Source organism: Dermacentor andersoni, chromosome 11 (assembly GCF_023375885.2).
Source record: "Dermacentor andersoni chromosome 11, qqDerAnde1_hic_scaffold, whole genome shotgun sequence".
NCBI lineage: Eukaryota > Metazoa > Arthropoda > Arachnida > Ixodida > Ixodidae > Dermacentor > Dermacentor andersoni.
The window spans coordinates 120,308,896-120,325,536 of record NC_092824.1 but is presented as its reverse complement, the minus strand read 5'-3'; the positions used below and the strand labels follow the sequence as shown (position 1 = coordinate 120,325,536).

The 16,641-nt window shown below is 49.6% G+C and overlaps 1 protein-coding gene across 5 annotated transcripts in view; it reads left to right on the top strand.

The window, feature by feature from the left end:
• Pka-C1 (Protein kinase, cAMP-dependent, catalytic subunit 1) overlaps positions 1-16,641 on the top strand; it is a 443,650-nt gene that overhangs the window by 297,778 nt on the left and 129,231 nt on the right. For 2 of the 5 annotated variants that reach the window (XM_050186154.3, XM_055075498.2), the window contains exon 2: positions 9,209-9,337. The exons of the other annotated variants lie outside the window; for them this stretch is intronic. Coding sequence is in view for 1 of the 2 variants with exons in the window: in XM_055075498.2 (XP_054931473.2) it covers positions 9,209-9,337 (129 nt within the window). In the remaining variant the exon portion in view is untranslated. The remainder of the gene's footprint in view (positions 1-9,208; positions 9,338-16,641) is intronic. 5 annotated transcript variants of the gene reach the window in all.

Sequence of the window (16,641 nt, the reverse complement as noted above, 5' to 3'; positions counted from 1 at the left end):
GCGAGGTGATTGCGCTAAAAAATCGTCTGGTATTCGTGGGACGCACGAACGCGATGGCCGCAATTCCCGCTTTGCGTGGACTGTTTTGCCTGCGTACACACACAGTCGCCGGTCGTGAAGCTGTGTTAAAGCTGTTCTGAGCTGAGGGTGAATTCGAACCGCGGCCGCATGTTTCGTATGTCCCAAAAACAACTTAGCATGGTGACTGTTTAGGCAAGTTGATGATTCACAATCGTTAAGTGTACAGGGAGAAGCTTAACAGTGAATCAGACAAGGACAAGCGCGGACGTGTACCTGATCTGAGACGCCGTATAGCGTAGAACCCCGGTCTAACTTCCACCATATGGAGTTGCTTAATATGCACCGCAACCCGCCGTGGTTGCTTAGTGTCTATGGTGTTAGGCTGCTAAGCACGAGGTCGCGGGATCGAATCCCGGCCACGGCGGCCGCATTTAGGTGGGGGCGAAATGCGAGACCACCCGTGTACTTAGATTTGGGTGCGCGTTAAAGAACCCCAGATGGTCCAAATTTCCGGAATCCCCCACTATACGGCGTGCTTCATAATCAGAAAGTGATTTTGGCACGTCAAACTCCATAATTTCATTTTTTTTTTCGCATCCCGGCCACGGCGGCCGTATTTAGATGGGGGCGAAAAGTGAAAACGCCCGTGTACTTCGGTGCACGTTAAAGAGCCCCAAATGTTCAAAATAATGCGGAATTCCCCACTACGACTTGTCTCATAAGCAGATCGTGGTTTTGGCACGTAAAACCCCATTAAAGGTACGCTATGAGGTGCTCGACTGCTGGCGCCCGATTCGAAAGCGGCCGCGAAGGGAAGTAATAGAAACCGCGAAGTCGTCCTTGGCAGCAGAACCTCACAGGCTTAGAACACGCTGAACACGAACTCTACGCATCCATCGGGCTGCGGATCATTTCCAGCGGGTGCGTTCAAATGAGTGCCCGTATCGCGCTGTTCACCTCCAACACTGCGGCCATCTGTAGTACGCGCACAGTACGTACTACGTCTTTACTCATTCCTCGCTTTTATCACGGTAACCTTTACAACTCGCAGCATTTCAATTCTGGCTTTGTGCGCTACAGTAAATAGAGGCTATGGCGGAGTGGTTCCGATGTGTGTGTGTGTTTTGTCGTTTCCCTGATCTGAAGTTTAGATCGACCGAAACAGATGCTGCGTTAGATGTAGAATCGGTAAGTTTACGAAAAGCGTGTGTCAAAAGGGGCCTGGAATAGAGGTTGTTTTGTAGACATAGGCACCCCCTGCTTCACACCCCCTGCCCGCTTAGCAGTAAAGGTTTCCGCGATAAGAAGTAGCAGTTTCTTCTTCTACGCGGGCCCCGCTGTAGCTGCACGCTGTGATATATCAAGACTCGTTGCGCGGTTGAATGTCGCCTGTCGTTCGGCGCTAGACGCACGCGTTGGGCGCTCTTCCGCGAGAGGCGACCGGATATTGTGGACCTGTCCCGCTTGCCGCGTTGGCGACACGCATCCGCGGCAACTGAATGGTGCCTCTGTGTATACGCGATGCTTGCACACTTGAGAGCACCTTTCAACGCCGAAAATGGCCCATTTTGCTCAGGCGTCGGGAGATAGCGCATGTGCACGCGAGCCACGTTTGACGAGGGGAGTGGTCCTCCCGGAGAACTCTTGTAGGATGACGGTAAACAAGAGCCGCCCCATCTTTTTTTTTTTTGTGGTGTGTGTGTGTGTGTGTGTGTGTGTGTGTGTGTGTGTGTGTGTGTATGTGTGTGTGTGTGTGTGTGCGCGTGCGTGCGTGCGTGCGTGCGTGCGCGCGCGCGCTTATCAGCCAACACAGGGGAAGCGTCGCCCTTGAAGGCGAGCCCCCCTCCCAACTCCCCCAGTATTTTTTTGCCTGGCGTCACTCCATTTTCTGTCGGTGTGTTGACTCGGCGCCCTCGCTAGATGTGTGTGGAAGTGCATTTGAGTGATTGCGCGTAAGTGTTTGCATGCGTGTGTGAATGCGGTACGTGCGTGCGAAAGCTCGCAGCAAGGAGGAGACAAGGCTTTACTGCAGCGCTTACAGATTGCTTGTATTCAAAACATGCTAAGCGCCTGCAGACAGCGTACTTGTGTTCAAGGTCAAGATGCCTTCGGTTTTGTTCGATGAGGGCAACGTTAGCTTGAAGACACCCTGCACTTACAGGTGATACGTTTTCGTCGAGGGCTTTTTAAGCGCGCTTGGTAATTTCGGTTCTCCAGCACTAGCTGAAACTTCGGCGTACTGTTAATCTGACAGTCGGCGTTAGCAACTGCTGCTGGTTGGCTCTATATAGGGTCGTTTAATTTCTTGGAATATGGTAGTCTTCAAGCGAAAACAGTTTGCGCTCGCAAAATATTATGTACAGGGCAGATGTACATTAAGCTGATTTTTTTTTCTATTGTTAGAGTTGTATGGGCTTGATTTCATTGTATGATTTGTCACATCTTAAGTTACTCGGTGGCTGAGCGTGGTGACCGCTATCTGTAGCTGCTTATGCCAGCCCAACTCTTATGCCGCCTATTCAAATATATGTAAAACGCAGAAACGCTTTTCTGAGATAACTACTGGGCCGATTTCAATTAAATTTGTTGCATTTGAGAGAGGATGATAAATTCTAGTGACTGCTGAAGCGGCATCTTCATTTAGGACCCGAATATTTTTAAAGGAGCTTTCAAAAATTCATCAGTTTGAAAAAAAGTGTAAGCACGAAGTTTACATACTCGTAGGTCTGCACTAAAAACAGATATCGCAGTTCTGTAAACTGCATCCGCTAGAGCTTCCAAAGTAGACAAATTTGATTTATCATTTTACATCTTACCTAATTTGTAACATTGTTTGCGAGGGCTTTGCAGAAGTCCTACCTACTCACATATTAATAGTCTGTTTAAGAGCCATATATAGTGCATTAATTTTGGCTGCTTTAGATCGCATACATTTTGCAGAATTGTGATATCATTTTTCATTGCTGAGTTACGGAGTTGTGAACTTCATAGTTTCGTTTTCTGAAAGTTTGTGACTTTCAACAATTTTTATAAAAATATTGACTGCCCAAATAAAAAGTTCGCTACCAAGAGTCGCTAGATTTTAACATTTTCTTTTAAATGCAAAAAACCTCGTCAAATTAGAAAAGCGATTTCTCCTTTCCCATGTGTTTACATAGAAGCCCCGAGCTAAAGCTTCCTCATGCGAAACACGTTGCGACAGTGTTCGCGTGGCTTCCTTCCAACTGTTGTTGTTGGCCGTGGCGCCGGCTTTTCGGTGTCCAGGAGCTCGACTCAGTGGGATCGTCGTAAACGTGACGCATACGTGTTAGCGTTTGCGATGTTTGCATTAGATTCGTGAACGTTGTTGGAGCGTGCCAAGTGCGAATATATAATGTCCCCGCAATCGTCGTGTGTGCGATGACAAGCGCTTTCAATTGAATAGCATCTCGCGGCTCATGTCAGTTGGCCATAGGAAAATGTGGCGCGGCAACTTATCTTGCAATTTTTATACTAGTTGCCTATGTGCATAATAATGGTGTTGCCGGAGGATAGTGGGAAAATATTGGGACGTATCCTAGATCGGCCAAAACCTTTCACCGCGATCATGTTGCGGGATAAAGGCATCGCGATTGCGTCACTTACAGCGAGTCACGTTGCGTTAAAGCGAAACGTCTTCATAATATTGGGCATGGCTGGGAAACTCTTTACCAGCCAGAAATTTGTTAGTTTTTCTCCTCCGTCAGGCTTAGCGGTCGTGCAGTGAAGGCACCCTCGATCGCTTCGGTGAAATCCTTTCAGTGAAATCCCCTCGCGCTCTCTGCATTGCATCCGTCGGAATAATGAGCGCGCCCTTTCGACGCCAATTCACGGCGGCCTGGACGGGGTGGTGCTTACTGACGGGCGTTTAATCTGCTTTCGCGTAGGCTGCGCTGGTGTTCATCAGGCGCGGTGATTGCATTTGGGCGGCCTCGACCGCAAACAGCGCAAATCCCCCGAGAGAGGGAAAAAGGAAATACCGGGCTTCCGTGCGGCCGCCGAGAGATAGCCGCCTTCTTATCGGCGAGAAAGCCTCCGTTCCGTGCTGCCAGGCCGCCTTGGCGCGGACCCTAATGGCGTTCCGATGGGCGCCGGGATTGGAGGTCTCGCTGTGCAGTGCGCGCCCAAGGTTCCCGCCGCACTGCGTGTCCGTCCTCCCTAGCGCGCAGCCGTGGCGCTCGTCTGCGGCTCTCGGATCAGCTGTCAGCTTTGGATCCAAATGACTGCAGCCTCAAGGCGCCCGACAACCACGGGCGTGCGCGGGCTTACCCATTACGCCAACTGGCCTTCACACCCCAGGACGATAACTACCGCCGTCCAAAAGGAGTGAAAAAGGCAGCAAAATGTTGACCGCCGAGTAGTTGTGAAGTCTCAACATTGATTTGGCGGCGCTTTAGGAGTGTGTGTGAGGAGTGGTGGCGGGGAGGGGGGAGGGGTAGTCCGCTTAATTTCGGGAGGAGTGGGCCATAGGCCCTTCGGGCCCACCCCTGAAGACGTGCCTGATATATATAATATATATATATATATATATATATATATATAGTCTCAACATTGATTTGGCGGCGCTTTAGGAGTGTGTGTGAGGAGTGGTGGCGGGGAGGGGGGAGGGGTAGTCCGCTTAATTTCGGGAGGAGTGGGCCATAGGCCCTTCGGGCCCACCCCTGAAGACGTGCCTGATATATATAATATATATATATATATATATATATATATATATATATATATATATATATATATATATATATATATATATAGTGTGTGTGTGTGTGTGTGTGTGTGTGTGTGTGTGTGTGTGTGTGTGTGTGTGTGTGTGTGTGTGTGTGTGTGTGTCGTCGCAGCACGGGGCAGTGATCGCGTTCCATCTTTGTCCCAAAGCGCCTTATATATGAGACGTCGACCATTATGCAACGTTCTTAGGTGCGAAGGCAGCTGACTGACGGCGTACGTATACCTACGCACCATGAAAGCTAAGCCTGTTATCAGCGGTGGCGTATTCCGTTTTGGCCCACAATATAGCACGGGTCACAACAGCTATCGTCCCTATACATAGCGCGAGCTGCCTTCCCTTCCACGGAGTCGATTAACCTGTCGCAGCCTAAGCGGACGTCTTTCCAGAGCCACTTATGCGTGAATGCATGCGGAATACAACGGCAGCCCTTGACGCGTCACGGCTCAACAGAGGAGCTGCACGCGTAAGTGTGACCGCATTCGCCCCACTTCAAGTTGAAGAGACATATACCTAGACCCGCCAAGGGAGCGAAATGGCAAATACATTGAAAGTAAAAACCAACTTCGAAAGAGAGAAGGACACGTTCAGTGTCACCCGCCGTGGTTGCTCAGTGGCTATGGTGTTGGGCTGCTGGGCACGAGGTCGCGGGCCGCATTTCGATGGGGGCGAAATGCTAAAACACCCGTGTTCTTAGATTTAGGTGCACGTTAAAGAACCCCAGGTGGTCGAAATTTCCGGAGTCCTCCACTACGGCAAGCCTCATAATCAGAAAGTGGTTTTGGCACGTAAAACACCATAATGAAATTTTTTAACATTCAGTGTCATCCTTCTCAGTGATTGTTCGGGTATAGCTTTCTGCTGCTGAGAACAAGGTTGTTGGTTCGATTCCCGTCAGTGTTGGGAGCGTTCAGATGGGAGGGTGAATGCGGAAACGTGCTCCGGCGATGTCGATGCACATGAAAGCTTTTAGATGGTCAAACAATCCTGAGTCCTCCACTACAGCACCATCTATACTGCCTACAAAACAAATTGCACTGCATTCTGAAATGAACGTGGCGGCATCTTGAATACTGACTTTTCAGCTTCTTTTGCACCTGGCAAATTTCAATACGGCGACCGTATAACCTGCCAGACTTGCGATTCCTTCTGGTCGGCGCGCTTTTTGCACAAGGGCTTTGTACCGAATCCACACTGCGTTGTCGCATTTCGCAAGCGCGCTTGCTGTTTTCGAACGGTAGATTACGTAGAAGCTTGCGCTTGTTTGTTACATGTGGCTGTACCATGCAATCAAACTGAGGTTGTAGAAATCGGGGAGTAACACCAGGCTACAACACAGAGAGATCACGTGTGCGACTCCTCCCGTAGCGAAGAGGTCGTTCTTGTTCGGGGGCGGGACAGCTGCCCGCGACCATAGGGCAGACTCCCACCAGCTGAGCTAATTAAAAGGCTAGAAGTTGGCATCACAACAGCCTATTAAAGACTCAGTGTTGGAATAATGATTAGCCAAAGTGAGACCTGCGGAAATCGCTAAGAGCACGCAGATTAACGAGAGAGTGCGTTCAGTCCGAAGTAGCACGAAGGATCCCGTATACTTGCTTCCTTTCCGTGTATACACGATGCACGTGGATATCAAGCTTCTCATTTCAGCCACATATAACATTGCATTCGACACATTCCAACGTAGTCTTAACATTGTATTGACTAACACAGGTTGCGGTACGTTATGTAAGCTTCTCGTTTTCTTTTTTTTCTTTTCTGCAAGCAGTGTACACATCGCAGGCGAAGAAAACAGCGCGCGAGCATGAACGGATTACGTCGTCTCCTGTCCACATTCCAGAGGCAGGAATCGCGTTGAAAACATTTTTTTTTTTTTTTTACTCGACTAGGTTTCGTTTATGGCATGCACGTACTTTATCTGCGTACACGCATCGCATACAGAGAAACCATGTGCGTAGCGGCACATGGAGCGTATCTATGATAGTTATATGGTACACAACAGCAAGCTTTCAGTCAATTTTCTGCGAAAGAAAAGTCGCGTAAGACTCATCGCGTGCCTGCATGTAGCTGATTTCACGGCTTACAACGACAGAGCGTCCCGCGCGCGGAGCTTAGCTGCGGTCGCCCGGCCGTGCCTCTCTGGGCCGGATGCGCGTTGGGCAACGCGCACGCGCCTGTGATCTGCACAATGCGCGCGCACCGATTTGCCTTTATCGGTGCACCACTACCGACGCTGTTGCGCGCTCTTCTGCGACACTGTATACGCCTGATTTCGCTATGTGCCAACGGAAAGTATTACAGGCAGTTCTTTCTGTCTGACAATATTTCTAGGCGAAGGAAAGAGTTGTAGATACTCGTTTCGACGACGTGACTGTGCCTCCACGAAGCTTCAACCGTCTCTCGCTAACATCTCTCCAGGAGAAAACCACATCTCGCCGTCTCTGCCATTCTGCACTTAACTCGTGGAACCGAGCAGGCGCGAGTCTTTTGACTATGACGCTTTTCGGGGCGTTTTGTCGCAAAGCGTCCCGCGCCCTTTGGCAATCGCCTCGGGTAGCTGCCGCCGCGGCACCGTGCGCTGCGTGTGCTGGCCGCGTTGGTCGCGGCGTTCGCGTTTAACCGTTGCCCCGCGAGACCACCGTTGAAGCGAACTCCGAGCTATAGCGAGTATACGCTCGCGGAAAGCTTTCGCGCTGTGTCGCGCGGTACCGAAGACCTTGGAACGAGTTGAGCACCCTGGCAGGGTGCCTCTGTGCTGGCACAGACGCTGCTAAGCCGCTGGAAACGCTGTGCAACCTGCGCAGATGACGTGGCCGATCATCGGAGGTAGGATTCGTTTCCTGATAGCTTGCAAATGTGGCGCCCATTTGCGGACGGATAGTTGTGCCTGGGAGTTGCGAGAGTGTATGTGTGCAGTTCTGCTCGTGCAGTGTCTCCTCGTTCTTTTTTTGTTGTTGTTGTTTAACTTGTCTGTATTAGTTAATTTAGGCCTAGCTTGCGTGCCCTAATGCCGAGCCATATATAAGCTCTTATGTGTACAATTGGAAAATTTCTGACAATAATTGTGCGCCAGCTTTAACGTCATTAACCTTTCTATAGGCCACTGTTGACGTCGTGTGTGACTGCCATAAAGACCTACTGGCGTGTTGAGAGCATGAGTCGTTTTGAAACTTTAACGTGTGTGGAGATGGGCCACCGATATTATAGTCCCGCCATAAGCCGCGCCTGTTGTACCACACAGCGTTGGAACATCGGGAGGCATTGGTGCAGCAGTGGCGAGAGAAACAAAGCAGAGGGGGAGGACGTGAAACCGTGCGGTGCCGTTTTGGCGTGAGGCACCTACAGCTTAGCCCCGTTTTCCTCCTTACGCCGCGATGTGCGCCATACGCGGTATCTGCTATACGACATGCATTGTGGCAACCTGCAACGCTGCGTAGGTTCTGATTAGCCGCCTCGTGTTTTCAGTGAGCGCTGTCTCGCAGAGTGCTGCGTGCCTGTCAAAACACGAAAGCGTGTACGTCTCCGCCTGAGCGACGCGTCCTCCGGAGACTACGGGGGGTGCGCTTCCAGCTCTCTGCTGGTGCCCCACACTGCACTGCACACTGAAGAAGGGAGCGTTGTCATGCCCACATTTTGGAATCGCTGGCAGCTTTGCAGGAGCCCCAGTGCATGCGTCCTAGTCAAATGCGGCTGCATGAAGCAGCTGGGTTCACGCGGAACGGAAATAAATTCTAACTTGTCGCTGCTTTACCGAGCGACGCAAGCGCGTGTTCATCCTCGCGTCCACTTCAGCGTGTTCAGTGTACACGCGACGCGTTGCAAGAAAATGCTTTTAAGAACTTAAAAAGAAATAAAAACTGTCTTGGAAGCATTCGAGCCACTAAACAACAACCTGCTGAACTGAGCAAGACAATGCAGGTCCACGACTCAGTGTGCCGGCTGGAATGGCCATCAGTTAAGGTCACGAAATCACAAGGCGTGCTTCACGTTGCGATTACGAAGGTCTCCTATGAGATCTACGATTGACCGTACACACAGTCGATTTATGACCCTCCGTCAATCTTGCCCTATACCAGAGTCCTCCAACACTTGTCACGAAAAGTATTGAAGGACCCTGCCTACACCGTCGTTTTTAGTAACTCCTTCGCTTGACGCCCGACTCCTGAGAATAAAAGGCGGCACTGCCCGTCTGCTAGTCCTCTAAAATTCCTGGGCTAAAATTTTATCAGGCTATTGCGCCGTTTACCCGAATGCGCTGGACAGGAGAGGCGTATCTCGAGCCCCCTCCCCTCATGGCGAAAATCGACGAAGAACGAGCGCTGTGACTATGTACTACTCGAACGGAGAAAACCCTGCATGTCGAGGCTTTTGGCGAATCGCACTGTATCGACGCGTTTCTGGTCGACACTGAGCGAAGCGCGTTCTCGCGCGCCCGTTGTGCAGCCAGTTCTGGGACAGCGGCCACGCTGGCTAGCGGCAAGATCGAACGGCGGCACTCCGTCGACTCCAGCAGGTCGGCTCGGAACTGCGCGCCGCGGGACGCGACCATTATTTGGGACGGCCGCGTCACCTGTGAGTCCCGCCGCTGCTGCAGGCCTGTCTGCTTTGTCGCTCCTCTCTGCGCGGGACCTCGAGGTAACGCTTCTGTCGCGCGCGGTGAATTTCGACGCCCTTGTTGGAGGGCGCGCATGTGCGCAAGTCATCTGGACGCGCGGCTGATGGCCGTCTCTGGCTGGCGCCCTTGACGAGTGCCGACGCGTGTTTCCCGCGCGGTAGAAGTCACCCGCAAGGAGGATTTCACTTGGCGAGTATGAACCATGGCACGAAGATATTTAATTCGATGCTGGCCTCGACCGAGAGGCCGAACCTGGCGTTATCGTCGTGACGGCGCAGAGCAAAACGTGCTGACTTTGAGCAACAATGAGTCTAGGTATCGTGGCGTTACTTAGAAAATAAATAACTGATAATAATTGGGGAGAGTGCTGCGCATGTTTCTTCAGCGATCGTGGGGTGGAACGAGCCAGTGTATCGTGACGACGTTGGGCATATTGCGTCCTGTGTGTCGAATCTGAAACTGGTTTGTAGGGAAAAATATTATTTGGGGCAGTCTGACGCCTGCCAGTATGTGTGCTTAGGATTCGAGGTTTTGCATATTCATTTAACACACGATGACAACAGAGAGAAAATGTTTCAGTACTCATCTAGGCATACCTGCCAACCCTTGCGAATTTTTCGTAAGGTTTACGAATGTTGTGTCCAGTTTAACGAAAAAATAATCTTGTTTCAGAAAACGCTTTATTTCGTTAACTTCCGTTTCAATTCTTCTGATGGCCAAAGGATGCAAGAGGAACACTTGCTTCGAGCAAGTTTGTACACGCAGTTCCCGAAGTGAAATCGGCAGCAGCGTATAAGCTCTGAAAAATTCACTGTGATGTAGAACCAAATTGTTGCTTGTCATTATTTGGTGTTCCGTGTTTGTAGCTGCTCGGTGCGCTGCGTCTGAGTTAAAAGCTCGTTTCTAAAGTGCCTATGTGTCCCTGAAACGACGTGCTCGGGGAAGCTTTGAGAAATGCGTGCCAACTTCCTCCCGTGTGATTTTACGAATTGTAGAGTTCGTAGGTCGGCAGCTATAATTTAGGTATGCATCCTGTGTCAGCCGGATGCCCCATTGCGTATTGTGTGTTTCTGACCCTGACGACTCTAAAGGAAAGCAGGCACGCTATTAAGGACTGGTCGCGACCATTTGCCACTTAAGCGGGATCCTGCGTGGCGCATCGTACGGGAAAGGCGATGAATGTGCACGTTTTCGATCCACGTAATATTATTAAGCCGCGTGCTTGCAGCTACAAGTGAGTCACCAAGTTATTTCTGCCAGTTAAACACGTCCGCGCGGCTGATGAGCCGGGCTTGGCCAGACGACACTGGCGCAAGGTTGCGAAAAGTGAAACGTTGTCAGCGCAACACGGAAGCTTGAGCGAACACAAAGGACACGCTGTGTCCCAGTCGAGTTCGTTAAAAGCTCAGTGCACTCTACTCATGAGACATGGACACTAGGCTAGATGGGCGATTTGCAGTGCTAGTCTTTAAGGTACACTGTACAGAAAAATTACTTCACCCCTATTAGCAAGTCATCATTCTACAATACCAAAAACATCACTCTTACCGCGAGAAGACGCGTAGTAGTAAGCTAAAACCGGCACTAGAGGAAGGGCTGAATGGTGACACTAGAGGTGACTGAATGGTTTTGAAGTTAGGGCCGCCGTAACGGCATCTGCTAGCATCTAGTTAATTCTTTGTCGGTAAAGATTGACCAGATTTTGTTGCACCAAAGTCTGAACACGGCACGTTTCGAGAAATTTTACTGTGCCAATGCGACCCATGTACAAATAAATAAATAAGAAAAAAAAAGAAAGCTTGAAATTCGTGACATCACACTAACGTCCCGACGTCGGGGTTACGGTGCAAATAAAAAAAAAAAGAATTCTGACCTTGATTGTCTCATCTAGTAATCCCCGTATTATAGCGAAATTAGCGGCAATGGTGTTCTCAAGAGATTGCTTTATCAGTCAGAACTGATTAAGTGTTTCTATATGTAGTGACCCTCTATAAGGCGCCGCTCACAATGCGAACTAAATCGAGTCGCCCTCCTCCTGGACACGTGAAAATAACTGCGGCTCATGGCACCTCGTGCGGTGACGCCACGTGCCGCGCTGATTGATCGCGCCGAGCGGGCGGCTACGCAAATGACCGTCTTTCACGAAGCCTACGTGTGTGCCCGTTCTGCGTCGTCTGGACGAGCCAGATAGCGCGACACAATGCGCCCTTCGCCTCCCTTCTTTCCCTCGTTTGGGGAAGGGGCATTGTGGAACGGCTCGGCGCTCTCGCCTCGCTCATAATGGATCGTTCGATCAGCTGGCGCGACCCCTCCGCAGTGCGCGATTGTGCCAGGGAGGATGTAATCGCATCCCTTCGATGCGAACGCTCGCTGTATGCGCGGCTGTGCGCCCGTGCACTTGGACGCGCGGCGATAACCGCTTGCCTCTTCAGCACGACGAACGCATTGTTTGCGCCAGGGATAACGACGTGGGTTCCCTTATTCTGTCTATACGCATTTCTTTTTACAGCTGTTTTTATTCTTCAGCGAGCAATATATAGTCGCGTGCTCTCAGCTGCTGCGCAAGCCTGCACTTGTGTTGAAAGACGTGGCAGTGCCGCGTGCAGGATAGGCCTTTCCGACGCGCAACATTGGAGACCCAGTTATGTGTTGTTAGACTTAATTGCGTTTTTTTCTCATGGTTCGGGGGAAACGTGTTTTGTATTTCTTGCTCTGCTTTCTTATGTTGCAATCTTGGGCCCTTTGAAACACTAACACCCTTCCATGATCTTATCTCTTTCAATACACTTGTTAGCACAACGTGCTTGTACGGTTCGAAGTATGAAAGGCGATTTCACATTTAAAGCGCTTGCGTTTTAAGCACAATTATATCGAACACTCTGCATGCTGTACCTAAGGCTGTCTGAGGGCTTTCGATGTTGGAAAAAGAAAGATAAAGGCTTCTCTGTGATAGCACTTAAAAAAAAGATCTGTTTCTTTCGCAACTATTTTTGCTAAGGGCGGGGGGTGGGGGCAGGGCTCCAGACTGTTCCTTTGAAAACAGTCTGAAGCAGTTGCTAACTACCATGGCTGTTGCGACAATTACGCCTCTTAACTGGCCGCACTAACCTGCCTAAATTACATTTGACTTGTTCACAGTCGTTTTATATCTTTCTCTTTATTCTTTTCCGCTTGGATTTGATATATAAAAGTATTTATCGCTTCCGATTCACTGGAAACCACTCTGCTTGAATCGTTTAGAAGTATGCTACGTTTGGGCACTCCTCACACAATTAACTTGCATTATTTGTATGGTTTGCTTGTTCCTGTATGATTGATTGCAAAAACCTTTCTTTAGCACATTGCCCTGCGCTCTGTTGTTATAGCCGTATACGTCTCGAAACTAGTGAAGTAAATGAGCACAAATAATTTCAGCAACATCATTTTACAATATTTGAAGGTCAATGTGTCAGCGAGGAAGCTCTTTAATACTTTTCTGGTGTAGCCGCACCGTGGTCCCGCAGTTTGCAGCGCGCAAAACAATAACCCAACTTCTTTTTTTTTTTTTCTGCAGTATTGCAGGGGAGATCCCCTTGTCCTAGCATCTTTTTCCATCTGAATTCTTTTTTTCCAGTGCCGACTACTGCAGCCTCCCGAAAGTGTTGACACGCGTCATCTCACAAATGGCGCGCGCGAAAAGAAAAATAAAGAAATAAAATAGAAATGAAAACTGAGAAACAAAGAAAGAAAGAAAGAAAGAAAGGAAGGAAGGAAGGGAAAGCAGCCCTTCAGAAAGAAAGAAGGAAACTAAACGCGAACTCTCCCCCGGTCGCCAGGCGGTCGACGACAGAGCGCAGACTCGAAGCGAACGGCCGGTTTTATCCGGAGTGGCTGAGGCGGAGAAGAAGCGTTGGGGCGAGAGGGCGACGGGTGTGCGCACCGCGGCGCAGGTTCCGCTGGCTCCCGACGTCATCAGTGACGCGGTGTCGCAGCGTCCGTGACGTCAGAAGGGAGAAAATCCGACCCGAGATTCGATTGAGCTCCGGCATGCTTGGGTGCTTCCCGCACCACGATCGCGAGCGGGGGGTGTTTCGCAAGTGGATGTTTTCTCTTGCCAAGTTTCGCACATCGCTTTTCGCTCTCGGGCTGGAAAACTCGTCGTCAAAAAGTATTCCCGCCGTCACAGCAATCCTTCTTTTCGGTCGATTCTTTTTTTTTTACTTTAGCTTGCATTTAGACAGCTGTCGTCCTCTCTGCTAAAAAGAAAGAAAAAAAAAGAAGTAGAAGAAAGAAAAAGTATCGCATGTCTTTCCTACTACAAAACTACGCGTACAGCGTATGCAGCGTAGCGGCATGTCTCCCACGTTTTTCGCTCGTCGTGATCCTTCAAACTTCTGTAATGTGTTGGCGTCCGGACCTCATTTTGGAAGCGCTACAAAGCGATGCTTCGATCTTGTATTGCCATATAATGTTCAGGCAGCTAGACCCTCGCTCGGCAAACTCTCTGACATCAAAAGCACCATTTCGAAAAAACCCTGAGCAAATCTTCCTCCCCACTCCCTCCATCCTCTTTGTTTTTATTTTATTTTATTTTTTTGCTGCTTTGTGTTGTGCCTTGATTTTGGGCTTTTCGAAGCAACTGCAAATGAGTGAGAATGTACCGGAGGTCTCGATTGCACAGACCACCATTATGAGGAGCGAAATTCTGCATGGGGTGTGCTCGCATGTCATAGAGCGCCCGTAAAAGCGTCTTTTCGTCTCCCCCATGGCGACTCGGGGCTGCAAAAGCGACTTCTTTCTGGAGGCCACGCGCGGGTGGGCTAGCTGCTTCACTGGATGAAGATGCCGAGGCAGCGCTGTGTAGCACAGAAGCAAAAGCCCGACACGCCTCTGCGCCTTGTTTTCATTACCTGTTCCGCACTTAATCGAGGGGTGCAATAGAGGGAAACCTGAGTGGCCGGTTCAGCGCTGTGTCGAGCTGTCTTTCATCGTGTCTCAGCATTGCGCGAGTAGCGATACTTGAAGCGCCCATAGCACACGGCCGTGTGGTCGCTGCAGGAGGGCAGATGCCGCTGCGAGAGCGGCAGATTGTTTGTATGTTCAAAAAGTCTTAAGCCAGCTGGGGCCATGCTCGATTGTAAAGCGCACGATGGAAAGAGAAACAATATTCTGCGATGCTTGTTTCGGCTGTATTCAAAGCACTGCGGGTGCCCACCGTCACTGAAGTGCTTACGTTGAACAGCGGGACTACGCTGCGTTGCTGCAGCTGCCGATAACTCAGTTGCGCTTGGCTTCGTGCTTTATTTTTGCCCGAAAGTACCTATAAGCAGCTGCTGTCTGTACGTAGGGATCGTGATTCCTACGTCGCAATCTTAGCGCGTAGCTCTCTCCGGCGCACTCGAGCGCCAGCGGGGTATCTACCAACTCTGTACAGGTGCCTCGTTCTCACGTCGTGGGAAATCCCTCACTGTAATCGAAATGCTAGGAGCTGTATAACGATCTGCGGGAAGAATAACGTTCGAGCACTGAGGAAAGACAGCAAAGAAAAGGGAACGGGTAAGATTGACAGCAGGGGCCAAAGTACTATGCAGAGCAAACGCTCGTCGCAGTATGAAAACCTTTCTGCTGGTCGTGCATTTTCTGCGCCGTGCTTATCGCCAGCCGTTCTGGTTAGGGCTGTGACGGAGAAGTCGTAATCCTTGCGAAGTAGGCGGTCGAAAGTGGGGCACATAGAGAAACTGCAACATCAGCGGCAACGAAAAACACGTAACGGGGAGCCTTTCCACCATCCATCAATCGTTATATTTATTTATTTATTTATTTATTTATTTATTTATTTATTTATTGCAATACCAGAAGCCTTGAACGACAATACCGCAAACAACATTACTGTACATGTGAAATAAAAAAAAAACATTTAAGCTAACAGATAGCAGCGCAGGTTATTCTGAGGAGTGTTCAACGGCGGCGGCCTTCAATGACTGCGCGTCTTCAACGCTGGAGACGGCACTGGGAAGGTGGTTCCATTCTGAGCTATAGTTTTGGGCACAAGTAAATCGTGAAACAGGTTAGTATGGCAAAAAGGAATGGCGACTTATGCTGGTGATCAGTGCGGTATGACACGTACGATGGTTGTGATACATGTTCACGTTTCCCGTGACTCGTCCAAGAAGAAAAATTTGATGAAAGACAAAGACGTGAATGTTTTCTTCTTAGAGCAAGCGCGGAAGGCCAAGATTATATTTCATCAGCGAAACACTGGCAGTACGGGAGTGGTTTGGTAAAATAAAGCGAACCGAACGATTGTGAACAGGCTCAATTGCATCTACAAGGTTAAGTCAGCCCGGATTCCAGACAGCAGACGCATACTCGAGTTTAGATCAAATTAGCGTTTGATATAATAATAATTTTAGATGGCCTGGTGCTTCAGCAAGATTGTGACGTAGGTATTCTAGTGCACGGTTAGCATTGTTAATGATATAATAAATGTGAGTATATGCCATGAAAGGTCATACGTTATGTGCACACCAAGGTGCTTACAGGAGGTTACGTGCTCTAGTAATGTGCCATCAATTTCATAAGCAAGGAATTGAGCTGGATTAGAACGCCGAGAGAATGTCATGCTTTGTTGCGATGCCAGTGCCGAAATGAAACCGCATTGGCTTAGAGTATTTTTTTTTCTTTCACTGTGATATAGGCGCGGGTTCATGTGGAAACAGCGTGGCTTCGCACAATAGTCGCTAGAGGGAACTGTGGCTCTGCGATCGTTCAGCCACCATGGGAATGGTGGTTAGTGCATGGATTTGTCTTCGTGCTTGTTCTTCAGACGCTCTTAATTGCGACTTCATTTATTACGCTTTATTTGCCTTCATTAGCCTGACCCGCCGTGGTTGCTCAGTGGCTATGGTGTTGGGCTGCTGGGCACGAGGTCGCGGGATCGAATTCCGGCCACGGCGGCCGCATTTCGATTGGGGCGAAATGCGAAAACACCCGTGGTACATAGATTTAGGTGCACGTTAAAGTACCCCAGGTGGTCGAAATTTCCGGAGTCCTCCACTACGGCGTGCATCATAATCAGAAAGTGGTTTTGGCACGTAAAACCTCATAATTTTTTTTTATTGGCCTAAATTTTAAGGCAATCTACGCTTCCTTTAAATGCAGAAGGTAATAAGGCTCTGCGAACACGCATAATGGCTACTAATCGCAGTGGTTCCGCTTGCTTGTGCGTCCGTGGTGTGATGGTTTCAATATCGGGCTTCTGTGCTAGTAATCCTGTCTTCAT